The sequence below is a fragment of the Phyllostomus hastatus genome, unplaced genomic scaffold (genome assembly GCF_019186645.2).
Source record: "Phyllostomus hastatus isolate PE091 unplaced genomic scaffold, TTU_PhHast_1.1 phas_contig_58, whole genome shotgun sequence".
Classification (NCBI taxonomy): domain Eukaryota; kingdom Metazoa; phylum Chordata; class Mammalia; order Chiroptera; family Phyllostomidae; genus Phyllostomus; species Phyllostomus hastatus.
In genome coordinates, this window is record NW_025333916.1 from 24,107,568 (window position 1) to 24,134,684 (window position 27,117).

General features: G+C 35.8%; 1 protein-coding gene across 3 annotated transcripts; it reads right to left on the reverse strand.

Moving 5' to 3' along the window:
• Positions 1 to 3,639: 3,639 nt before the first annotated feature.
• LOC123824895 (general transcription factor IIH subunit 2) lies at positions 3,640 to 25,555 on the reverse strand. 3 transcript variants are annotated; one of them, XM_045848333.1, is made up of 16 exons: positions 25,488 to 25,555; positions 22,618 to 22,706; positions 20,969 to 21,046; positions 20,616 to 20,652; positions 20,319 to 20,405; positions 19,208 to 19,258; positions 18,800 to 18,854; positions 14,485 to 14,590; positions 13,234 to 13,324; positions 12,984 to 13,071; positions 12,141 to 12,248; positions 10,426 to 10,489; positions 8,631 to 8,734; positions 7,975 to 8,077; positions 5,423 to 5,462; positions 3,640 to 4,090 (listed from the first exon to the last, which is right to left on the reverse strand). In XM_045848333.1, the coding sequence occupies exons 2-16, from the start codon at positions 22,671 to 22,673 to the stop codon at positions 3,971 to 3,973; spliced, it is 1,188 nt and encodes a 395-aa protein (XP_045704289.1). In that variant the 5' UTR covers positions 22,674 to 22,706; positions 25,488 to 25,555; the 3' UTR covers positions 3,640 to 3,970. The 3 variants fall into 3 exon arrangements, with proteins under 3 accessions (XP_045704289.1, XP_045704290.1, XP_045704288.1); XM_045848334.1 differs by having other exon boundaries at positions 25,355 to 25,488; XM_045848332.1 differs by lacking the exon at positions 25,488 to 25,555 and adding an exon at positions 25,112 to 25,473.
• Between the last annotated feature and the right edge of the window lie 1,562 nt (positions 25,556 to 27,117).

A 27,117-nucleotide genomic window follows, 5' to 3' on the forward strand; every position in this document is an offset into this window, starting at 1 on the left:
TGGGTCTCGGCACGCGGAGAACAGGGAGAACTGGGCACATAAGGCAACTGCGAGTACATAAGACATCTGGGGAGCACAAGATCGCAGCGGGTGGACCCTGAGTACGCAAGCAGCAACTGGCGGACCCAGTGAGGCGGCAATTGTGGAACAGGGCAGAGAGCGCAACCCAGGATCCCAGAGAAGGGACTGAGGTCCCAGAAGAACAGAGCTACCACCTTTGTTCCCTCCCACCCCCTCATACAATGTCACAATCTAGCAACTGGGGTGCCCAGCCCTGGTGAACACCTAAGGCTCCGCTCCTCACCGTAACAAGAACGACCAGACCAAAAAAAGAGAAAGAGAGAGAGAGAGAGAGAGAGAGAGAGAGAGATGGCTCAAACAGAAGAACAAATCAGTGCCCCAGAACGCATCCTTTTGAGCAACCAAGAAATAGCTAACCTATCAGATGCACAGCTCAAAACACTGGTGATCAGGAAGCTCACAAAATTGGTTGATTTTGGGCGCAAATTATATAAACAAATGCAGGTTACCATAAAAGAGATGAAGGAAAATGCACAGGGAACCAATAGTGATGGGAAGGAAACTGGGACTCCAAACAATAGAGTGGACCAGAAGGAAGCAAGAAACAACCAAACAGGAAGGAATGGAGAAATAAGAATTCAAAAAAATGAGAAGCTTAAGAAACTCCAGGACATCTTTAAACATTCCAACATCCGAATTATAGGGGCACCAGAAGGGGAAGAGGTAGAGCAACAGGTTGAAATGTATTTGAACAAATAATAAAGGAGAACTTCCCCATTCTGGCAAAGGAAATAGACTTCCAGGAAACCCAGGAAGCTCAGAGAGTCCCAAAGAAGTTGGACCCAAGGAGGAACACACCAAGGCACATCATAATTACATTAGCCAAGGTAAAAATGAAGGAGAGAATCCTAGAAGCAGCAAGAGATAAGGGAACAGTAACCTACAAAGGAGTTCCCATCAGACTGTCAGCTGATTTCTCAAAAGAGACCTTACAGGCAAGAAGGGGCTGGAAAGAAGTATTCCAAGTCATGAAAGACAAGGATCTATATCCCAGACTACTCTATCCAGCAAAGCTTTCATTTAGAATGGAAGGGCAGATAAAGTGCTTCTCAGATAAGGTCAAGTTAAAGGAGTTCATCACCAAGCCCTTATTTTATGAAATGTTAAAGGGACTTATCTAAGAAAAGAAGATTAAAAAAAAAACATGTATAGTAAAATAACAGCAAACTCACAATTATTAACAACCACACCTAAAGCAAAACCAAAAGAAACTAAGCAAACAACTATAATGGGAACAGAACCACAGAAATGGAGATCACATGGAGGGTTAGCAACAGGGGAGTGGGAGGAGGAGAGAGGGGGAAAAGGTACAGAGAATAAGTAGCATAGACAGTAGGTAGGAAATAGACAGGGGGAGGGCAAAAATAGTATGGGAAATGTAGAAGCTGAAGAACTTATAAGTATGACACATGGACATGAACTAAATGGGGGGATGTGGGAGGGGGGAGAGAGTGTACAGGGTGGAGGGGAGTGAAGGGGAGAAATAGGACAACTGTAATAGCATAATCAATTTAAAAAAGTAAAAAAAAAAAAGAAGTTTTCTAACTAATCAAACAGCACAACTCAGAAAGGCCTATTATTCAGAAAGATTTCTAAGGCTAAACAGTTTCCTGCACTATTGTAGTATATTGTGCAATTCGAAAAAGAAATTTAAAGGTCAAAACTAACAATCTTAGATCACCATCTTTATTTCTGTAATCTTAAACCAGGATTTTCTTTACAATTGTAAAAAAGAAAATTCCTCCTTAAGCCTAATGAAAATATTCACCTTAACCTAATTAATTATGCAAATGAAACCTAAAATTGTAGAAAGAGATAAAGTAGCCAAAATAAGGCACTGAATATTTCTTTCATACACAGTGAGGGTGTGTGTCTAATATATCTCTAGTAACTTTTCAGTAGGTGACTACTCGTGACCTTTCTTCTGAGTTGGGTGTGGGGAGACAATACTCTGCTCATGTTAAAGGCATCTCCTAGAAGCCACTGACACCTCTGCTGACGGAGCAGAAGGAAGAAGGCAGCAGTTACCTAGATACCTAGAACTGAAACCGGTTTGCACATAAAGGATCATTTAGGTATGACTCTTGGGAGAAAGATCTGTCACTCTGGTCACACTATGTTTTTTGTGTGTGCGTGTGCACACTGTTAAAAATACACATTCCTGGGCTCCATCCAAGATTTATTGAATAGACTCTCCAGGGTGAGATTACACTGTCTTTATTGATAACATACTTCACTAATAATTATTATTTCTAAAATCATGAATATCATAGTGAAACTCGATCTAGAATGACTGAACTTAGATTTAAAATAAACGTACTTTTGCTATGGAGACTTGATTCACTCTCACCAGGGTAGACCTTGAAAAGAGCTCTGCCTCTAATGGTGTATCTGCATTCAATCTGAAACAGACCTCACCATACTTTCTCACCTAAGTTTTTCTGATGACCTATAGTGGGAAAGTTGAAGAAGATTAAGTTGATAGTCCCTGGGTACGAAGCTCAGTGAAGCTGACAGGGACAGACACCACAACTTTCTTTAACTTAAACTACACGGTAAGTCAGTCTGATACCCAACGACCAAAATAGTGGTATTAGATATACTCCACTAAGTTAAAGTTTACCGATTACTACAGAAGAAGCTTTAGAGTAACAGGTTTAGCATGTGAGAGTGAATAGGTTAACAAGACCTTTTCCTTCACTGTATGTGAATCACCTTCAGTTAAGCTTTCTAGCTCTATTATGTGGTAACGGATAAAGGGAGGAATGTGACTACAAGTTTGGGCAACTTTGCTTCTGGTAAAAATGACTCCTGATGACTAAATTGTAACTGTACTGGATACACTATTAATAATCTGATAAGAACCTCATGCCCCAGGCTTTCCTGAGTGTGGTGACTCTTAAAAGCAACATGTCCCTTATTGAGGACGTGGAAGTTGTGTTTATGGAACTATTAGAAGAGATCTTGGCTCCTTGAGGCCTATGGAGGAGCTCATCATCGTGCACCTAAAATGTGCTGGCTGCACTGCTACAAGGGCTTCCACTGGCAGCCTGCTGCTCCTGTTTAATATCCTTTGGAGTGAACTGCCATGCATGGCCACAGTCATCTTGTGAGCTTGAATGTCTAAGCCTAAAAAGATCCCTGTCAGTTATAGCCACAAATAACTTCAAGTGCATTAATTATATAATTACATTCTGATTGTTTAGTTAAGTCAAAAAAGATCCTTTGACCTGGCTGGCGTAGCTCAGTGGATTGAGCACGGACTGTGAACCAGGTATCACCAGGTTCAATTCCCAGTCAGGGCACATGCCTAGGTTGCAGGCCAAGGCCCCCAGCAACTGCACATTGATGTTTCTCTCTCTCTCTCCCCCCTTCCCTTCCTAAAAAAATAAATAAATAAAAAAAATCTTTAAAAAAAAATCCTTTGTCCTTTATGTGAGTACGGTAGTATATAATTTCAAATGTATTAGTTTCATAAGTATTGATTAATTTTCATCCTACACTGATTTTACACTTACACCTAATTTTCTTTTTACACTAAAAATGAATAAAAATGAGTAAGTCATTGAAATTCTGTATTTAATTACCAAACAATGAAATTATCACATCAATTTAATCATTATAATTAACTTAAAATGACTGAAAATGTTATAATTCAAAATGATAGAAAACAAAATTAACTAAAAGAAGTACCATTGAATTCCAGGTATTTCTGTGATGACACAAATTTTAAAATTTAATAAAATATTACATTTTTTTGGCAAAAGGTTCTTAATTAGATTTTCCTTTTAAACTGCTTTTCATGTTTTAATGGGAGCTTCTAAAGAATCATTTTAGTTACAGTTGCACATTTCTCTTTAACACATTCAATGTGTGCTATGTGCTGGAATCAAATACCTGAAGGAGCTGGCGTATTATGAATACAGCCAGGACAACAGTGGAGAGAGTCATGAACGAAAACATCACAGTCCACACAGAAAACATTTTGGCACACAGTGCAAACATAGACCTGCAATAGAAAGAAAAAAAGTAAATGCCAACAGCAGTTTTGAAAGTTAAGCAGAGCATAGCTGGGAGACACTCAAGTTGCTTTGCTCTTTCGATTTTCTTATATCAATTTTTCCCACCTGCTTTATTACTTCCAATGTACTATATATTTTCAAGTCTAAGTCAATTTTATTTGCAAAAAAAATATTCCTTAGAAATGAGGGAATAACTTTGAGTCCTTAAAGTCTTTTCTCTTATAGGATACTTTCAATTGTGTCATTTCAACTAACTGGCAAAGACACATGAGCTTGAGATTAGTGCTAGTTTTGAATGCTTAAAAAGTCACCTGACTCGTTTAATTAAAAAGAGAAGCACAACAATGTAACACACATTTAGTTATTCTTAGGGAATGAATGATCTCAGAATCACAAAACCTGTATTACCCTTTTAATTAAACCAGTAAAGAATATGGCATGCCCTGGTTGGTGTGGCTCAGAGGACTGAAGGCCAGCCTGCGAACTAAAGAGTTGTCAGTTCGATTCCCAGTCAGGGGACATGCCTGGGTTGCAAGCCAGGTCCCCATTTGGGGGCGTGGGAGAGGCAACCAGTCAATGTTTCTCTTGCAAATCAAGGTTTTTTCCCTCTCTTTCTCCCTCCCTTCCCCTTAGATTTTAGAATTTTTTTAAATCTAAAAAAAAAAAATCCTGTCAAATAATTCAAAAAGTAGTTTCAGTGAGGGTGAAGCTACTGACATCAAAGAGGCAGGTGAAAAAATACAATTGTTTTATAAAATGTGAGAGCAGAATAAACAAACAATCCTTTCCACTAATATTTTATATACTTTATAATGTATAGTTTTAAATATGGACATGTAACTAAATTAATAAAAAATTAAAACTAGGCCATTATCTATATTATTAGTGTCTTTATATAAGTTTATACATTCAAACTGGCCCCCTTCAAAATTTTTTAAATATTATCTCATTGGCAAAATGAGGGAATAGCCTCTGGTCTGTGGCCACCTTAAATGGTAACTTCACTTCAAAATGGGTTATGACAGAGCCTAAAGCACAATAAGAAAAAAAACATTTAACACTTCAAAACAAAATGCAGTTTTAGCTTGCAAACTGAAGACAGTTTAAAGTACTAAAATGTCTTTGTAGCAAAATTAGAATGCAGAATTACAAAACAACTATTTAAACTATTGTGCTACCATTTTATCTCTTCCTACTGTTATACTTCTGAGAACAACCTGATATGAGTCTAGTCTTCAATAATTTACTGAAAACTTACACTACTATTTTGTCAATATTTCTTGTACAATATTTAATATTTAGAAGGAACATGAACTCACATGTTGGTCTTTCAATTCCCCCTGACATCCGTAACAAAATCTGAAAAAGTTTAAGAATCATTCTGTTTAGAATTTACTCATTAAAATAGCTCAGCAAAATCTCAGACACAAAATCCTTTAATTAATAAGTAATTTTACTTACAGTTAATTTACACATGACCTTTAGGAGAAAGAGTTAAGGATACTCCTTCCTTAAGAGTTAAGGAAAGAGTTAAGGATATAAGGTAATTTAAGAAAAGTCCATATTAAATCTTGAAGTTATCTTAATAGCCCAAAATCTTACTTTAAAAAAACATTTACTTTTCTTTAAGAAGGAAGTTGGTCCTAGTGATTTCAGCCCATGCATTATACAGGAAACGATAATAAATGTGTGGTTCATGTTTTTCTAAAAGGCACCTGAAAACTGCTGCAATATGTTATGTACAAAACTGGTTTATGCCACATGAACAGAATCACAAGTCTGGTTTTGGTTCATGTGTTCCTCTTTGTATTCAGTTGTATTTTACTTCCAAATTCAAAATGAGTAGAAAAGCTGTTCTGTGTCAAATCATGTAAGTAATAAATGTTGTATTTTAAAAATGGCAAAAAAAATTTTGTAATTTCATCAAGATTAAACATGAGCATGCTCTCCCAACTGGGATTATATGAGGGAATTAAACCCTACAGAAAATTATTTGAGTAATTATTTTTCACCTCTCCCAAAGATAATAGACAGCTGGTACAAGTCTAGATGGACTGGAGAGAAGTTAATTTATTGCATATAATAGATGCCTACAGGCTTCAAGGAATGGAGTCAAAAGTTCTCAAGTCAAAAGTTCTCAAAACTTATTACAAAAAACAACAATTTGTAAATTACAAATTACAAATAGTCAGTTCCCTGACTATCCACTCCCACACTTGTTCCCCAGAGCAAACACTTTCAAAACTGAATTGTCTGACAATAATCTATGCTTACGTGCTCTCTCTCCATTTTTTCAAGTACAGTGGCTATGAACCTCTTACTACGGAAGATGAGAATTTAATTCTCTCTCAACTCTCTTGAATCAATAGCATGTACATGCACAACTAATGTCATTCTCAATTCTATGTAGTTAAATAATTTTAGATAGAATAATATTAAATGTTTAGTTTATTTTGACTAAACAAACTACATATATGTTTATATAAACATATTCAGCTGAGACATGTAATACAACTTTTCTTCTCTTTTAAAACATTTTTTCCTGGACTGAATTATTATAGTTATTCACAAGCTTAGTTTCCTAAGGAATTACCATTAACTCAGCCCCAACCTTTCCCTACAAAGCCTAAACATCCTCTTATATGTTCAACTACATCAGCAGTTACATAGTTTTTGTCCTCCTAGTGACCTCTCTCCTGAAGCATTCTAACTTTCTCCAAACTGAACTGACAGTTCTCCACATGCGACACACAAGCGTTGCTCTGGGGTCTCCCAGGCCTTTCTTTAGCCAGTTTGAATTAGATATTCCTACTCTCCTTCATCCATTCTTTCTCAGTTCCATTGAAACATCTTTTCCACAGCTTCCTCAGAAAGTCTCTTTTTGAGACAAGTCTGAAAATGTCTTTATTCTACTTACATTTAATTGGCTGGGTACATAACTTAGGTTGGTAATAGTTTTTCATTCCAATTTTGAGAGAAATTGCTCCTTGTCAGCATTCAGTGTTACTGATGATAACACAATCTTAATTCCAGATTGTGTGACCTAATTTTTCCTCTCCAGAGATGTTTAGGATTAGTATTTTGCTGCATATTCTGAAATTTCACAATGATATACTTTAGTGTGGATCTACTTTCCTTCAATATGTTAGACACCAGACAGTTCCTTTCAATCTTTTAATAGTAGAAAATGCCCTTGAACTATTTCTCTTCTATCCTTCATTTGATCTTTTCTTTATTCTTGTATTATTCTAATATTAGACCTTCTGGATAAATCCTCCAGTTTTAGCAAATGCTAAAAATCAGGGCTTTTGGGTTTTATTTTCATTTTGGAGAGCTGATTTATTAGTATACCACCACTCTCACTACAATATATGCATATGTGGGTTTAGGGAAATCACCGTATTTTGTGCTCCTGTGTATAATGTACACTCATGTTTTTGACCCAAACTTTCAGGGGAAAAAAAACTTTTGTTTTAATTTTTTAATTTGTTTATTTATTTATATTTAGACACTTGCTTTTCATATTATAAAGGAATTTTAGCATTTATTTCTGAGCATGTTATGTTACAAGAAATTTTATGTAACAAATAATTATAAAATACAAGAATAGATACAAGGTATTTCAAGTACTACCCACATGTAATGTGCATGCTTATTTTTCCGTCAAAAATTTGGGTAAGAAAGTGTGCAATATACATGGCAAAATTCTGTAATAGATTTCTGGAAATCCAGATCTATTTAATAAGTGATTTCGATCATAATCAAGGCATTATACATCTCATTTTCTATATTAGAAGTAATTTTGTCCAAGTTAATGTAACTTTTTAAATGCAGTAACAATGTATCAAAACACTACCACTGATGCATATACCTTTCTCCATTATGTTCTTCTAGGGGAGTTTCTTGAAAAGCATCCAAAGGAAATAAATGATGGTAAGACCGTGCCAAATGGGGAGCAGACACCAAAGTAAGACCTGACACAGAAAGCAGAGAGACCTATTTAATAGCCCAAACCTTATAAAGACAATAGCTGAAATGTCAAATGATACAACTTATGCTAAATAGTTCCAAGGTTTTTTTTTTTAACTACAGCTATTCGTTTCTTCAGTTTGCCTGTGGTCATAGAAGGAAATTCCAACATGGATGAGGTCTTACTTGTCACTAAGTGTGTGACCTCTCTGTGCCTATTTAATCACTAATAAAATAAAGTTTTATAATTCTGGTAGTTTAATCCCTCATTCTTCTTATATACATTTACTTTATGAAGTTAAGAGCTACAAAAATGTCTACTGGGTCTGCTGCATTTCCTTTAAAGAAAGAAATCAGGAAACTCTTAGGGAATAACCAGGTTTATTCTTGGAAATGGGGTACTGGGCACTCAATAAAAAAAGTAATCTATTTCTCTTCTCACTTTAAACCCAGAAACATAGATAGGCAGAACTAAATATTTACATCTATTTTAATAGCAATACAGGTAAGAAGTTATGAAAGGTTAGTTTACTGAAAAATAAACAGTGGGTTTCTTACCACAGATTTTACATTCAACAGGAAGCTCACAATACTTTGCCCGACACTGTGGGCAGAAATAGCCTCCTAATGTAAGTCCTGGCTCAGTATTGCTATCCAAATGCCTGTGGGGGGAAAGGTTACTTTAAAAACATGATATATAAAGATGTGAACAGTTAGAGCAAAAGAAAGTATGCTACCTTGATTTTAAAATCATGAAGTTGTTTCATAGCTCACTTAGGTTCATTTTTGTTTTTTTTTTCAGTATATGCATTTTTGTTTTGAATAGTTTCCATTAATGTCTTTGAATTCACTAATCATTCCTTCTTCAGTGACTAATCTGCTGTTAAATTTTTCATCTTACACATTATATTATTCATCTCTAGAAATCTGATTTGGGTCTTTTTACTGTCTTGTATCTCTCTCATCATGTTCATCTTGTTCTCCTCTACATTCCTGAACATATGGAGTTTATATATAATAGCTGTTTTAACCCTTTGTCTACCAATTCTACCAACTGTGTTATTTCTGGATATGTTTCCATATACAAGGACATTTTCCCCCTTGTTATGGGTATTTTCTGACTTCTTTGAATGCCTGGTAATTTTTGATTGGCTGCCAGACATTGTGAATTTTGCTTTGGGGTAGTAGACTTTTTTTTATCCCCTTAAATACGTTGAGGCTTTTCTGGAATATACTTAATTAACTTGGCAATAGTTTGATCTGTTCAAAACTTGCTTTTAAGCTTGTTAGGCTGCCCAGAGCAGCTGTTGGTCTACAGTTAACCTGGTTCCCTCACTGGGCTCTATTCAATGCCTGTGTTAAGAGTTCTCTCCAAACTGAATGGTGGGAATGTAAACTATTCCTTGCCCCATGTGAGCTATAGGGATTGTTCTGCCTGCTCCTCTCCACTGGCTCCCTCCCTGGCCCCGGCAGTTTGCTCACAGAAATGTGCTGATCAGCACTCAGTTAATGACTCATGGGGAAGTGTCTGCAGATCTCAAGAGCTCTGTGTACAGCCTCTATTCTCCAGTACTCTGCCCCACAAAACAATAACCATTTCAGCCTCCCAAATTCTGAACTTACTTTCTTCAACTGAGCAAAAACCTCCAGGCTCTGTGTGGGTTTTCCTTCTCTGTATTGCTGGCTGGAAATTCTCTCTAGGCAGTAAACTGCAATCATTGGACCCACTTCATTTGCTTCCCTTCTTTCGGGGATTATTATCTGTACTGCCAGCTTCCAATCTCTGAAAACTGTTGCTTTACGTATTTTGCCTGGTTTTCTGACAGGAGGCAAGAGGGTAAATCCAGTCCCTAATACACCTTTATAGCTGCAGACAGTAGTCTTATTTGTAATTTTTAACAATTACTTTCTTTAATTTAATTTTGTTTTATAATTATGTAAAATATAAAGCTCCAAAATTAAGACAAGATATATTCAGAAAACTCTATGGTCTACCTCTTTGCTTTTCTTCACACACCATGGAGGTAAATAATTTTTTAGTTTTCACTTTTGATTTCCATTACTATTTTTATTATTAATATAAGTAAGTATATCTACTCAAAATTTCTACCCTCTTCTTAGATGACTGGTAGCATACTACACATTTTTCTCTACCTTGTTTTACTTAGTAATATTACCTAAACACTACTTCATAGGAGTATGTGGAGATCATCCTCACTCCTTTTTACAGCTATATAGAGGGTAATCTTTTATAAAAGCCATTATATTTCAAGCCCATCTTTTAATTTACAACTTAGTAGAAAAAATAAAATATAAAAACTTTACCACAGACAGTTTCCATGTTTTTACTTACGCCATGCTGAAAGAGGGTTTTGCATCTTGATCGGACAGAGAAGCAACTGTATGCTGAGGAAATCCTTCACAGAAGAAAACGCATTACTTTCTCTTTCCAAGCAAAAAACAAAATTCTAGGGCTGGGAATCTAAAAGTGCTTCTTCTCTTCCCTGCCTTTTAGACATGTTTATTATAGCATGGTCAAACGGAGTACTCCAGGTTACAAGAAAAAGAGTCGGGGAAATGGGGAAAAGATCTGTCCAGAAATATAGCCTCAGATTCTCAGTATTTTCTAACTTAATAACAATGAACATGTTCTGCTTTTTAAAAAGAAAATGTTTGTAATTTTCAAATAGTTTCTGGCACAACGGAAGAATCTATTGCATAATCTACTTTCACTTTATATATGTCTATAAAATTTTGGAATGCCCAAAAACTTAGCTTGTTTTCCACATGTATTTTTAAATTAGAAGTCTAAGGAAAAACAGAAACCATAAACAAGATTTTATTATATAAAAATGTTAAATCTATCTACATATCAAAACAAATAAAACATAAACAACCAACTGAAAAAATATTTATGTCGGGTGACAAAAAATAGCTGATATTCTTAAATGGCTCTAACCAATCAATTTGAAGAATAAATTATTATAAGATTAAATAACAGCTTTAAAGTGGACTAAGGAAGTATATCAATAAATCAAAACAGGTTAGCCAACATAATGTCTAAAATGTGCTGAGTGTTTATGTCAAGATTATTCTAAATCTGTATTGACTCAGTCCTGGCAACAACAAGACAGATGCTAATCTCGTTTTTACAGATGAGAAAATAGGTTAGAGCAGTTGATCAGTATATAAACGGCCCAAAACAAGACAGAAAAGTATTCTCTTTTACTGACAGTTAAAGAAATGCATATGAAACAAGGAGATTCTTTTAAAATTATGTTTCTTTCCATTATAGATATAATAAATGTTCATTATAAAATTTTTGGAAAATAGAGGAAAACAAAATTTTTTTTGAAATGAAGCAAAAGCCATCTTTCTCCCTCTCCCCCAAAAAATCACATTAAACAATTTGATGTACCTTCCTGCAACCTTCTGTCTTTGCAGTTTGTATTACACAGTTTTGATCAAACAGTACAGAGAATTTTGCAGCTTATTTGTTAAATTTCCTAATACAACAAGGATATTTCTAAAAATGCAGTGTCTTTATACCTTTCATGTCTTAATAATAAAAGAAAGCCAATAGTGTTTTGAGTGATAGGACTACAAATGGTTTTAATTTTCTTTTTCTATCTCTGTAATTTTTAAAAATTGCTTCAACAGCACAATTTTCTCTTATTATAAAACATTTAAGTTAAAAAAAAAATCTTAAATGTTGCCCTGGCCGAGTGGCTCAGTTGGTGGGAGCATTGTCCCATACACTGAAGGGCTATGGGTTTGATTCCTGGTCAGAACACATACATAGGTTGCGGGTTCAATCCCCAGTCAAGGCATGTATAGCAGGCAACCAATTGATGTTTGTCTCTCATGTCATTATTTCTCTCTCTCTCTCTTGCTCTGCTCTCTCTCCCTTCCTCTCTCTCTACAATCAATAAAATATATCCTTGGGTCAGGATTAAAAAAAATCTTAAATGTTAAAATAACTCGTGCAAATGAAAATAGAAAGTCTAGTTTGGGCCAAAATATATTTTTTAAATGTCTATTTTAAAATCACACAAAATAAACACTTACCCATTCGAATAAGTGAGCATTCAGAACTTGAGCTAGCAGGAGGAGGACTAACATGATGCGTTAGCAATTCTTTGTAATGGCTTTCATCTAAAATAACATGGTATGTACCTAACAAGATGAAAAGCAAAAGAAAATAAAATCAGCTTCCCAGACATAAGAATGAATTACATAATTTCTAAGTAATTCTGTAAAATTTTACTACCTGATAACATACATCTTCAAAATAAGTATTTAAATTAAATTATAATTTTTCAAAAACCTTTAAATAACATCTTTAGATTGACTTCTCTAGGAATAACTATGATTACAATTTTATTAAAAGTCAAGTTAAAAGATCTTAACAAAGCCCTGGCTGGTGTGGCTCACTGGATTGAATGACGCCTGCAAACCAAAGGGTCACAGGTTCAATTCCCAATCAGGGCACATGCCTGGGTTTCAGGCCAGGTTCCCAGTAGGGGACATGACCCCAAGAGGCAACCACACATTGATGTTTCCCTCCTTCTCTTTTTTCCTCCCTTCCTCTCTCTCTAAAAATAAATTTTAAAAAATATTTTTAAAAAAGATCTTAACAAAGTATTACATTTAGTGAAATTTCTAGCTTTTCTAGAGTTATACTTCTTTTTCTGAACACTAACATAGCTTCTGAAAATTCCTTGCACTCTGATATGATATTAACAGAATCACTGATATATTTAAGACGATTACCCATATTTTGGATTTCAGGATATGAACTGATTATGGTGAGCAGTTTAAAAAGAGTTTAAAACATCCTACTTTAATTAACAAATTGTTACTTCTTACATAATAATTGTGAGTAAATATTAAAGAACTCTAGATAAATACCACCAGTTTCACGAGCAAGCACAGTGCAAACCCGAACCTCTGCAGACAATCCAATAATAGACACTCTAATTTTAGTTGCCTTCAGGGTCTTCATAAAATCCAAGTAAATGGACGGTTTTTGGGGGGAAAAAGCATTGAACAATTAATGTTTTTGAAAAATGAATAGAATGCTCTGAAAAATAGTAATTAATTTGCTACAGAATTTTCTTTGACGTTGTAACTTTGGTTTGATTTAAAATGAATGGCCTACCTTAATTAGGTCATAGATATTAGATGGATCGCAAGTTGTGAGGCTGCTGAAGATGATTAGGACTTCCCTACTTGTGTGTCCAGGCATGTGTCTAAAGAAAGATAAAATGCACTCCATTTAGGTATAATTGGAGTACCTAATCACACTAATGAAAAGTCTACCAAAAAGGATAGTGTACATGGTTTATACATTTAGACTCTAGAATATCTCTCTCTTTCAAGATTACAAAGGAGTGAGTGGAAATCTCTTTTAAGTTCTGGGGACACAGTGATAAACAAGACTGACAGAAAGTCCTAACGTCATGAAGCTTTCATTCTAGCAGATTTGTTTCATACCAAATCTAAAGGGCACATTAGAAAGTATGACCATACCACACAGATCAACTTTAAGATGTATACATGTGGCGTAACAACAGTAATGTACTTCTTTCTTATTTAAAGTCTACAATTTAACCTCATGGTGATTCAGAGTCATAATAATAATAATAATAAACATTTATTTGTATGTACCATTTAATTAAATGATGGCTTATTGGATTTTAAGATGTGATAAGCAGTTATCCCCTATACTAACTGGAGATTTCTACACTTTCAGAAGCAATTTTATCAGTTATTTATAGCCTCCTTGCTTATATCTTCATTGGTAGGCTCTCAGCTTTCACTTGTGGATGCTGCTATTGTACCTACTTTTATTAGGTACATTACCTACTTATCATCTACTTCTAAACTAGAAAAATATCTATCATGTAAAGGAATAAAACTCTGAGTCAGGATAGACTAGCCAGGGACAAAATATATAAGCTTTAACTATAATGAATACTTCCTATCAGGTCTAAGTTATATTGCACACAGTTGAACTTGGAAAAGAGTGCTATTAATTTACAGATTATAAAATAAGCTAATAAAAGTCAATAAATATACAACAAACTCAAAATTACTATACACAATGAATTCCATATACAATCAGTTGTCAATAAAATATTTTTTCATCAATGTATTTCTTTTGTTCTACTAATATTACTACAATATTATGTTTTTCTAAAACCTTTAAGAATATACCTCACGAATTAAAACGTAAAATAAAAATTACTAACACAACACTACACATCATAAATGACATTACATATTTGTCTCAATAATGACTTCATTATAGCTGGGTTTATAGAGGCACATATTAACACATTATCATTTCAACTTAACTCATTCCAAAAAGTTTGAAATCAATTATATATAATAAATGTAAAACACTAACTTTAGAGTTTGCATAGCCAAGTTTAAGGAGTTGTAAAGAGATGGCTCTCCATGGCAGGTCATATCTACAGCTTTCTTCAAAGACGTTATGTGTTTTCTAGGGTTTCCTAAAATACAAATGGAATAATTTACTTTTACATATTTATTTATCTTTAATTTTATTTATTTTTTTCATTTTTAGATTTTTTAAATTACAGTTAAGATTCAATATTATTTTGTATTACTTTCAGGTGTACAGCATAGTGGTTAGACAATCATATACTTAACAAAGTGTTCCCCCCATTCATTTACTTTTAATAAAACTCTAGATATATGTTGTAGAAATTTATGCCTCTCCAAAAATTTACATATTTATGTTAAAGAACAGAATCCTTTCAATTTATGTTTTTAGCAACTTACACTTTTGACAGAGATGTTTGTTATATAATGTTTCACTTCATACTTAAAAAATAATATAGCAAGTCCTGACTTAACACTGTGATGGGTTCTGTGACTTCAAGAGAAACAATGTAAAATGAGACCAATTTTACCAGAGACTAACTGATATAAACAAGAGTTAAGTTCCTATAGCATCTCATCAATGTTATAATGAAATGATGCTGAACTTGATATTATTCAAGGACTACTGTACAAATAATCTCTTTTTATCTATTAATACACATTTTAAATAACATTAACCTAGAGTGCATAACTTTTTCTTTTTAATATTTCCCTATTTCATTATTTTTAAGACTGATGTACATGCCCCCATTTTAACCTCTCTGAAATGACAACATGTCCTGCCATCACTGGCAGCCAAGCGGCACCTGTGACACAGGGGTCATTGCCTGCTCCCATGGGAACCTATGAATGGCTATGGAGGTGCTTTTGTTTCAACTGCATTATGGACATTGTTTGTGCTTTTCATGTTAAGTTTAACTGTGATTTAAAGTGTTTTTAGAAAGATTATTAATACAAAAATTTAAATCTTTATGTAGAAAGGCATGGAACAGAGCAATGAGGTATAAATTTGTTATAAGTGAAACAGAAATTCACAGATAGAATAATGCCTGCAATTCTATATTTTTCTTCAGTGAAAAACTCCAAGAGCTTTATAAAACCTAAAAAAGGAGGGTTTCCACAAATAAACAAAGCTGTGTTACCTTCTATTATGGAAATAACATCTCAAAAAGTTAACATCTGAAAAGATTCTCTATCTCAAGTTAAGCAATACAAACAAAGGGAAGAGAAAATGCCAAATTTTTTAGAATAGTTGACAAACACATTGACTCACCAAGAAGCTGGCATAAACAAGTCACATACCATCTTTCCTTCTTGAAGGCTCATAAATTAAGGGTATCTCATAAAAGAGAATCTGAGATTCAATGAAATATGGTATTCTTCAGCCCTGGCTGGGTAGCTCAATTGGTTAGAGCATTGTCCTGAAACGCCAAGGTTATGGGTTCAACTCCCAGTCAAAGCACATACAAGAATCAACCAAGAAATGCATAAATGAGTGGTACAACAAATCACATTTCTCTCTCTCAAATCAATTTTTTAAAAATTATATTCTTCAGACATTTTTCCTATTTCAACAGTCTCCATTATTACTGTAATTAACAATAATCAAAACATCATTAAATTGATTTTATTGTATAGTACAATTCATCAAACTACCTACCTACTGTTGAACATTTAAGTTATTTCCAGGGGGAGAGGGTTTTCAGGAACTACTCTAAAGGACACATGGCCAAAAACCGAGGGGGAGGGTGGAAGCAAGGGAGGGAGGTGGGCTTGGTTGGGGTGGAGGGGAGTGGTGGGGGAAAATGCAGACAACTGTAATTGAACAACAATAAAATAATTTTTAAAAAGTTATTTCCAATTTGCCACTATTACATGTACTGTTAAAGAAGAGTATATTTGGGGGGGGTAAATGCAGACAATTGTAATTGAACAACAATAAAATGATTTAAAAAAATTTTTTTAAAGTATATTTGTTGAGTTAGGTTTTTTCTTCTTTCATAACATTTTCTAAGTATAATTCAGAAGAACAACCATTTTTATGGCTCCCCCCAACCAAATGTTCAACTAATTAACCAGGCTATCAACACTATAAGCACCAGTTTCTCCGTGGTTTAGTAAGCAGCATATTCCTTTTGAAACTTCATTTTCCTAATATAAAATATATAAAACAATAAAATGTTGTTGAGTCGTTTATTTGTTTTTGATCACTTGTTTGGCTAACCTCTCTTTAGGTTTTTTTTTTTAATGCTGGTACGAATTATGTCTTCTTTGTCCATTTATCTACTTGTAGCTTCTTGGTGTGATTTATATGAATAAATTTTAATTTATGTGCTCCTGAAGTGAGCACAGAGTAAGTTGGGGTTTTTTTAAAAAAGACTTAATAGATTTTGTTTTTTTAAAGAAGTTTCAGGTTCACAGCACAACCAAGTACAAAGTATGAAGAGTTCTCATATACCCTCTGTCCCCCAATACACAGCCTCCCCTACTATCAATTATTGAAAATGGTAGTTACAACTGATGAACCTGCACTGACACATCATCATCACCTGACATCCACAGTTCACAGAAGGGCTCACCTTTGGCCTCACCTTATTAGATTAGTACCTTCAATGAAGAGAATTAAGTTTTAAAATGTTAATCATTTGCCATATTTAATATATATTCCAAGTATTTATTCTTGGAATCATAAAATCTTAGAAATAAAATGTATCTCATTAAGTCCAAATTCCTCATTTCACCAGTGAGAAGCAAATCCAATAAGGTAAATGATCTGCCCAAAGACATGCGCCTACCCAGCAGCAGGACCAGCACTCAAACCTACATCTCCTGGCTCTCTCTATCCACTTCCCTTTCTAGCAAAAAATACAAATATTTCTTTCATCTCCCATTGTATTGTATGAGAAATAAAACATACTACACTGCCATCAGTGAGGTTTAGAGCAGTGACTCTGATGGGGGCGGGGTGGTGCCTTCCAGAGTTCTTTCACAATCTGTAGAGAATTTTTCATCTCTATGTGTATGACTTCCTTGGCACACATGGAAAACTGTTCTTAATCTGCGGGAAGAGGCAGGAGCGATGGCCCTATATCCCCTCCTTGGGAGAACCATCCTTTCTCCACTGTATAATAACCCAGCCCAGACCACATGAGTCTGATGAAGCCCACCGTGCTTTCATCCCACTCCAGGCACAGACATGTAACCCAGGCCTACCAACCAAATGCTTCATTCCCTTGGCCAGGCTGACTGTTTCTGGGTAGGCAGGCAATAGTAAGTAAGGTCAATAAGAGACCTCTCTGGGACTTGTGCTAAAGCTACAAACTACAAAAGTCATGCAGACTTCTGTAGTCATAATAGACATCTTTTCAGCTCACAGAAAACCTATCAGAGAATGAAGCCAGACAGAGGTAGGACCCCTGGAAATAACTATATATGAAATCAGCCTATCTTAGAACATGAATAAATAATTTCCCTTTTGTGCCTAAGCTGGTTTGAAATTTTTCTGATTACTTGCCACTAAGTTTGCTGGATCACTCCAGGCTAACATACATTTCACTCCTCACTGCCACAGTGAAAAATTATGAATGATAAAAGTATGTCATTACCTTCATTTGTATTAGTGAGAAAGAACAGTTGAGAATGACATTTAAGAAAAGTATTTCACAGAAAATAAAATAGAACTAGTGATGTAAATTTGTAACAACACACAAAAAAACAAATGAAATTTGCTATTATCTATTAAAAGACTAAAATTCAGTTAGATGTGCCATGAAAACAAAGAAACTGAATCATTAACAATTAAAAAAAATTTTTAATTTATTGATAAGAGAGAGAGGGAAACATCAATTTATTGTTCCACTTATTTATGCATTCATTGGTTGATTCTTGTATGTGCCCTGACCAGGGATGGAATCCACAACCTTGGCGTATCTGGAAGACATTCTAACTAACTGAGCTATCTGGCCAGGACTACAATTAACTTTTTATATTCTTTGCTCTTTAAATTAGAGATTTAGTTTGTAAAAAACTAATTTTAAAATGAAATGGATTTTCTGAATGGTTACACTAATTTTACTACTTTTGGGATGAATGTATATATCTTAAACAAAGATATTTACTTTCATTGAAATACTATTTACCACTGTGTAGAACTCAATTTAAAATACTTCATCTTAGATTCTGAGTTCAATAGAAAGTTTAATAGAGAACATACAGGAAGGCCTAATTTTACTTACGAGGCAAACTCATGAACACGGTTACAAGGCTGGGCACTTAAAGCCAAGCCCTTGAGTCCTGCAGAGGTAATGGATGCATACCTGAGAGTTCTGTCAGTTTTTCAGCTCTTTTACTCTTTGTTACAATAATTCCAATCTAAAAGTAAAATAAAATAATGGTTATTAAGTTAAAAAATTATTTCTTCTTGATAAGAATGTACATTAATATAAATTAGGAATTATAAAAGTAACTATAAAAAAGTAATTATAAAAGAAACACGTAATATCTGAGAAACTTTTTCTCATGATGCTGTTGACATAAATTCAGCTGAGTTCACTGTACATAATTTAACTTTTAGAGTTACTTACTTTTCATTGACAAGTGTACCAAAAACTGGTACATAATCTGAATCACTTAGTTCATAGAACAGATACCCAATGTTTTTAAAATAAATTATATTTGGCAGTAATCTCAGGAATCCAATCTTGAATTTCATTCCTTATACATACCTGACTAATAGGATTTTGATCAAAATACTCCTCTACAAAGTACTCCAACAACTGTTCAAATAAAACAAAAAGGAAATACTAGGTAAGAGCAAAATAGCAACTACAGAGGAACATATTTTGGGAAACTTATTTATCAAGCATGATTTTTAAGTTTATAGCTTTTCGAAAAATCTTCAGTAGTAAAAATATTAAACAAATAATGATAGATTTTTAAATACAAAATAATTAAAAATTAAAACATTACACCTGAATTTGAAATGGTAAGTGATGAGACAGGTTTAAGCTAGGCCTTAAAAGATGGAACCACTGGATGTGTGAGACAGAAGCCATCTAAATGAGGACGAGACCCAGTGAAGGCAGAAAAAGAGAAGGAGCAGAACTGGGGATGGGTTTTGATAAGTCAGGAACAATCTGAATGTATTTATAAACTAAGGAGACTGATTCAAGTAACTGAAAGGAGGAAAAAGATTCAGTGAAGAAAAGGAATAACGAAACAAGATCCTGACTTGGGGGGGAGGGTAGAAGTTAAGGGCATAACATAGCAGTCCCCCTCCGTATCTTAGGGGGACACATTCCAAGGCCCCCACAGATGCCTGAAGCTGCAATAGTTCCTTTCTATACATACATACCTATAAAAGAGTGTAATTTATAAATTAGGCACATAAGAAAAGAACAAAAATAACAATTTAATAGGACAATTATAATAATATACTGTAATAAAAGTTATGTGAATGTGGTCTCTCCTTGTCTCCCTCTCTAAGTATCTTATTGTACTGCACACACAGAGTGGGTACACTGGACAAAGGGATGATTCGTGTCGGCGTGGGACATGGCAGGACAGAGCAAAACACTGTAAGACATCATCACGCTACTCGACATGACATGCAATTTAAAACTTATGAACTGTTTATCTCTTGCATTTTCTATTTAATATTTTCAGACCATAGCTGACCACGGGTAACTGAATCTGAGGACAAGGAGGACTACAGTAATCAGCTATTTTTGTGTATCACTTCCTTAAATGACTTGGTAGCACTTCTACTTAGCTATAGATTATATTAACTCAAACTTAAAAAAAAAGGACTATATCCTTTTAAAAATGTTCTTTTACCTTTAAAGTACATGTCAGTCTATTCGGCTTTAAATCTTGGTCTTCCATTGTTCTTGATCCATCTACTACCACGTAAAGATGGCGCATCTACAAAAAAGAAATACAAAGGAGGACAATTTTCAAACACATTTTTGACCAAGAAGTAAAAATGGCATCTGGTATTCAAATAGTCTATACATATATTTTTAATATATTCTTTTAAAAGGTTTGTTGTTTTACTATTGTTTATTCTATTAAACCAAAATGCTTGACCCCAAAATAGTTCTGTACCAGTAAAAGAAAAAAAAAGTAACATACCATTCCAAGTTGAACTTGTCCATGGTGCTCAAATACTCTGTTAAAATTATGCAAACATTTTAGTGAACTACCATATACTACCACCCCAAAAATCATTATACTTGTTATCTTTTCAGTGAAGCAAATTATTAATTTAAGGAATCCACATTATTATAGTCACTTTAGTTAGTCCCTGAAGACCCATTTCCCTGCTCAGGCACTAGGTTGCTGGCTCCTTTCTTATATTCAGGTTACAAGTCAGTTTCTTTGAAACACCGCTTAAGTTGAGTACTGAGGGGTGGGTACAGGTGGACAGAAAGGCTTAAAGGAATATATTTTACCTTTTGTAACATACTCACAAAAAGTTTACATACCTTTTTCTCTTTGCTTTGAAGAGAATGTCTTCTATTGTAGCTTTAAGTGATCCTGATTCATCTTCTTTAAGAATCTCCCTATAAGCAGTAACTACTTGTTTAAAAAGATAAGCTAAAAATTTATCAATGCAAGAGAAATGAAAACATATGTCCACATAAAGATTTGCATGTACATGTTCACTGGTGCATTATTCTGTGTTCTTTTTTTAAGATTTTATTTATTTATTTTTAGAAAGGGGAAGGGAGGGAGGGAGAGAGAAAAAGAAACATCAATGTGTGGTTGCCTCTCACATGCCCCCTACTGGGGACATGGCCTGCAACCCAGGTATGTGCCCTTACTGGGAATTGAACCAGTGACTCTTTGGTTCGCAAGCCGGCATTCAATCTACTGAGCCACACCAGCCAGGGTAATTGGTGCATTATTCTCAACAGCCAAAAATTGTAAACAATCTAAATGTCCATCAACTGATGAATGGATGAATAATAATATGGTGTAACCAATATAACAAAATACTATATTCACCATAAAAAAGAATGAATTACTGATATATACTACATGGATGAAACTTAAAAATAGCATGTTTTTTTTTAAATTATTTTACAGGGTGGTGGGGGAGAGAGAGACACACACAGACAAACACCAATTTGTTGGCCCACGTATTTATGTGTTCACTGGTTGCTTCTTGTGTGTACCCTGACCAGAGATCAAACCTGCAACCCTGGCATATCATGACAATGCTCTAACCAACTGAGCTACCTGCCAGGGTGAAAACAGCATGTTAAGTAAAAGAAGCCAGATACAACTGACTATATATGATATGATTACATTTACATGAAATGTCCAGAAAGGGCAAATCTATAGAGACAGAAAGTGGATTAGTGGTTGCCTAGGGCTAGAGGTATAAGCTGAGTTTATTGTAAGTGAGCATGAGGGATCTTACTGGGGTGGTCAAAATGTTCTAAGCCCTGATGGGGTAACTCAGTTGCTTGGAGCATCGGCTGTACACGCCAAGGTTGCGGTTCCATCCCCCATCAGGGCACATACAAGAAACAACTAATGACATATAGACACAGAGATCAATGAACAAAATAGAAAGCCCAGAAATTAAGCCACAACTTTATAGCCAATTAATATTTGACAGAGGAAGCAAGCACATACATGGGCTAAAGATAGTTTATTCAATAAATGGTATCAGCAAAACTGGACAGATGCATGCAGAAAAATGAAACCAGACCACCTTCTTATGCCACACACAAGAATAAACTCAAAATGGATTAAGGACTTAAATTTAGACCTCACATCATAAAAATCCTAGAAGAAAACATTGGCAATAAATCTGGGACATCGCTGGTAGCACTATGTTATCTTATCTATCTCCTCAGGCAAGGGAAACAAAAGAAGAAACACCCAATGAATGCATAAATGGGTGGAGCGACAAATCAATGTTTCTCTCTCTCTCAAAATCAATAAAAACTTTTTTTAATGTTCTAAAACTGATTTATGGCGATGAATGCCCAACTGAACAAATTTCTAAAAATCACTGAATTATATACTGGAAACAGGTGAATTTTAACATTTGTAAAATATATTTCAATAAAGTTGCAAAAAATGTCTGAAAGAGGAAAGATTGTAATAATGTTCTACTCACCATGTTCTTTCATAACCTCCTTCCCATCGCTTAGTTCTTTCAGGTTCTTCATCCATTTTCTTCTTAAGTGTATTATATTATTCAATATCCTATAAGAATCATTAGATTATTAATTTCCTAAAGATTTTTGTCACCAAATGCCTACAATTAAATCTGAAAATTCAAACGGAGGAAGTAAACATACAAAGTAAAAAAAAAGTCAGAATGTAAGGTCATCTTATATTCTTGAAATTCACTCACTAATTGTTGGATGAAATACTTTACAAAATCCTCATGGAACATTTTCCCATCCCCAACAGAGGATACAAGTATTTACACACAAATCTGGCACCAAGAGAAGTACCTTCTGATAATTTCTTTAAAAACAAAAGTGCATTGCAGATGTGTCAGAGGACAGGACCACAGATTATGAGAAGGGGGTGTGGATGCTGATAAAACAAGAGGGGCAGGGGCAAAGAAGGAAAAATTGGTTTTATTTTTATTGTTTAAAAAATTTATTTACTTTAAGAGAGAGTGGAAGGGAGAAAGGGAGGGAGAAAAACATCAATGTGTGAGAGACACATCGATGAGTTGCCTCTTGGCCCACAACCTAGGCATGTGCCCTGACTGGGAACAGAACCGGCGACCCTTTGGTTCACAGGCTGGTGCTCAGTCCACTGAACCACACCAGCCAGGGCTAAAAAATATTTTAAAGATTAGCTACAACTGATGATTATTACAGCTGAGTGGTGGATATATGGTGATTCATTGTACTACCTCTCCACCTTTGTATATGTATGAATATTCTCACAATCAATTTTTAAATGAAATTTATTATTTATAAATGATAAATAACAAATAATGTTTATGGCTCATAATTCAAAAAATGACACAATATTAACCTACACTAATCTCAACTATTAAAAGAAAAATAAATATTTAATAATTCAGTAACTATGACAATTTCAATAAATAGGACAATTTCAAAATAGGCTTCATCTGGATGACAGGATTAAGTATGATTTGTTTTTTACTTTATTCTTTTCTGTATTTTCATATGTTTAATATGAACATGTATTTCTTTAATAATCATGGTTAAAATAGGTAATCGGGGGAACCTATTAACCATAACCAAGTAATAACCATTCCATCACATCCCCACCTCTACCCTCTCCAAAGGACTCTGTCTCCCTACCCCACACTCTCACCCTCAGCTTCCTTTGTTCCTAAGTGAAGGTTCAAAGGAATCCTAAGTGCCAAGACATTAGGAACAAAATAAATCCCATCATTGGCAGGGTTAAAAATTATTTTTTATTGTTGTTCAGGTACAATTGTCTCCATTTTCACTCCACCACACAAGATTAATCTTTATGACAAGGCCCATAACCAAGACCTTACCCTCCATTTATAACATTGTTGCTATAAAGTATATACAGGGTCCAGCAGAAGTAACGCCTGCTTGAGTGTGGTTGGTAGGGTAATAAAATGGGTATAATAATTTATAGTATTAATTTGAGTATTTCATCCGTCATCTGGTGTGCTTGAGTGCAATATTATGTTGCAGAATTACATGCTTATGATTTTGTAATTAAAAAGGGGCACTGTTTGTGCTGGACACTGTATTTGAAATTTTAAAGAAATGAGCTACAGACTTCTGGAATTAAAATTATTGACAGATTGGACTGTTTTTATGGCATCACTGTTTTGTCACACCTGCTATAAGTGGATCACCAGATTTCCTGAAACAAGCAAATCTCTCCCCAGCACTGGAAGAAATTTGCTTGTTTCAGGAAATCTGGTGATCCACTTTAACATAGTGAAAATGAGAAATGACTTGTCCTTATTTCTGTGCTATTTCAATAGTCCTTAGTGCTGATACAGTACTAGGCACTGAGGAAATGCAGTGACTTGTAGGTTTAATGATGTGTAGTAACATAGTATACAGTGACTAAATTAAACATTTTGATCCTCCATGCAAGTGTTTTCAATGTTTTTAAACTCAAATTCTTTAATAAATACCTACTGCCATCCATCGTGTGAACCTACTTTATTTCTAGTTTATCACTTTGAATTCTCGGGAAGTTCAGAAACAAAGTGAGAATAAGGACAAACTGCAAGGGGGGCACTGCTGGTTCACTGCACACAAGTACTGTTTAATCAGGCCTGCCTGCAATGGGACACTACATGGAGAGAACAGGTAATAAGCTCCCCGTAACTGCAGACGTTCGAAGGGAAGTTGGACTTTTACAATGCATGCTGTTACTAGAGAAAGGGCTTGTGTATACTGACGAAAAACGTACTTGGTGGCTTCTTAGGTCAGTCATCTCCTGTGACTTCCCAATATTCCATCCTGAAACATCACTGATCTATTTCCTGGGAATCCAACCCCAGAGAAGCCACTTCCCCCAGAGTAAGCCTATTAGTGTGATCCTCAGTGGAGCTCAGAACGAGACCCTGCAAGCGAATGCGGTCTGCACGAAACATCCAATTTATGAAGACTTCCCTCACATCTTACCCTAGAAAGCGCTGTGAGACGGGCAAAGGGAAATTACTGCCCCGATTTTCAGGTGTGAAACTCGAGGCTCAAAGGCTGGTAACTCTCTCGAGGCCACATAGCTGGAGGCAGGTCACAAACTCCAACCCAGGATCTCAATTCTCAAAGCTTTGCCTTTGGGACGTTCCCTCGGGTAGCAGCCCCAACTGCTTCCACGCAGCTCCCCAGTCATAAATTGCCCTCCTCTCCCACACGCTCTCTCACATCCTCATTCCTTAAGACGCTGGTCAGGTCCATTTAGTCTCCGCCCGGGAGAGTGAGATCCTTCCCTGCAGCCGAGATCCCTGGGCGGGCGGTCCCGCCTCCGCTCAGCTCCGGGTTCCACCCGCAGACTCACCGGTCTCGCTGGACGCCGCTCTGCCCGGAAGCCGCTCTGTCCGGAAGCTCCGCCCAAGCTGCTGCAAGGGCGCCTTCAAAGGCCTTCCGCTACGCCCGGAGACCACGCAGAAACGTTCCGACTGCTTCCAGTGGAGGTTGTCAGAGCCGAGCGTTCCGGGGCCGTGGCATCCCGTGAGCTGATGTAGAGTGCGGGAAGGCACCTTTTATTCACCTTCCAGCTAATGACGAGGCGGGAAAAGCGTCATTCGGTCTTGAAGGGTCGGAAGGGTAATGTAGACCCGACAACTGAGGAACATGACTTTGTTTTATTTCTAAAAGGTTGGCAGAGAGAACTCACACCACTACAGCAACAGCAGCAGCTAAACGAGAACCTTGCTATGCAACAGTTTTCTGGGACGCTTCTGCTGCTCCTGCTATTCATGCACCAAATATTTTATTGAACACCTACTTTGGGCCTGATACAGTACTAAGCACTGAGGAAATGCAATGAAAAACGGACCAAAATCCTTGCCCTCGTGGAGTTTCCTTCTACTATATGGAGACAGTTACTAAGAATAACATACTCTAACAAATGGTGATAGTGGCATAGAGAAAAATGAAGCATGGAAGGGAAAACGGTTTGCAGTTTAAACTAGCATGGTCAGAGGAGTCCACACCAAGACAGTTAAACCAAGATCAGAATAAGGAAAGGAGTTAACCACACTGATACCAGGGAAAATCTCTCCAGGTAAAGGAATATGCAAGTGCAAAGGTAGAAGAGCTCTGGTGTGTTTGAGGGACTGCGTAAGAAAGCAGGGGATGAATGGTGGCCCCAGAAATCAGAGATGGGTGGCTCTGAGCATGGTGAGAACTTTGGGGGTTGATGATGGCTTGAACTAGTGTAGTATGGCAGCGCAGCAAATGAGAAGCTGTTGGATTTGCAGTCTTGTCGATAAGACTGGACACGAATGAGGAATCAGTAACTCCAAACTTCTTTAGTTGAGCAACTGAAAGACTGGAGTTGCAATTATTGGGAGGTGGAGCAGGGTAAAATCAGTTCAGTTTTAGAAGTTGTTTGAGATGTCTGTTAATACATATGGAATTATGTATTACCCATGCTCAAGAAATGGAGAGGCAAGGCAACTCAGAATATTTGAAAAAGGGTTAAACCCAGGAGAGAAAGAGCAGAATGGAACTACCTTATCTGGAGCTGCTCTGCCTCTCCATTAGCATCCGCTTTCCCTCGGTTGCCTGTATTGCTTTGCTGGCACCAAAATCTTCCCGTTTTCTACCCTGTCGAAAACAAAAACAGAAGCCATCCCACATAGTAGTGGAAAGAACAGACCTGGATTTAAAATCAAGCCCTGCCACACTCACTGGGTGACCTCAAGCAAATCACCTATAAAACGGAGATAACTCCCATCTACCCTACAGTGCTATGCATCACATAGTGGCCACTGTGTAACCAGCTCCTTTAATTTTCCCCCAGAAGACAAGGTTCTTATTGTTTAGTGTTAGTGGTGTTGTCTTTAAAAAGGAGAGGGGGAATTAGCATTGCTGATTCTTTGCCAGGGCGAGTTACCTTCCATTTTTGCCTCCCTCACATCTTTGACTCCTCCTACAGAATTAAAACTCCACACCTTTTCTTC

What these genes read in the sequence shown, in the direction of transcription:
- LOC123824895 (XM_045848333.1), bottom strand. Translation starts at nt 22,673, where the DNA reads ATGGATGAAGAACCTGAAAGAACTAAGCGATGGGAAGGAGGTTATGAA. An exon ending in ATCAAAATCCTATTAGTCAG is followed by an intron (nt 18,855 to 19,207) that starts GTATGTATAAGG and finishes TTTTACTTTTAG; the next exon opens with ATTGGAATTATTGTAACAAA. An exon ending in TGTTGAATGTAAAATCTGTG is followed by an intron (nt 8,078 to 8,630) that starts GTAAGAAACCCA and finishes TTTCTGTGTCAG; the next exon opens with GTCTTACTTTGGTGTCTGCT.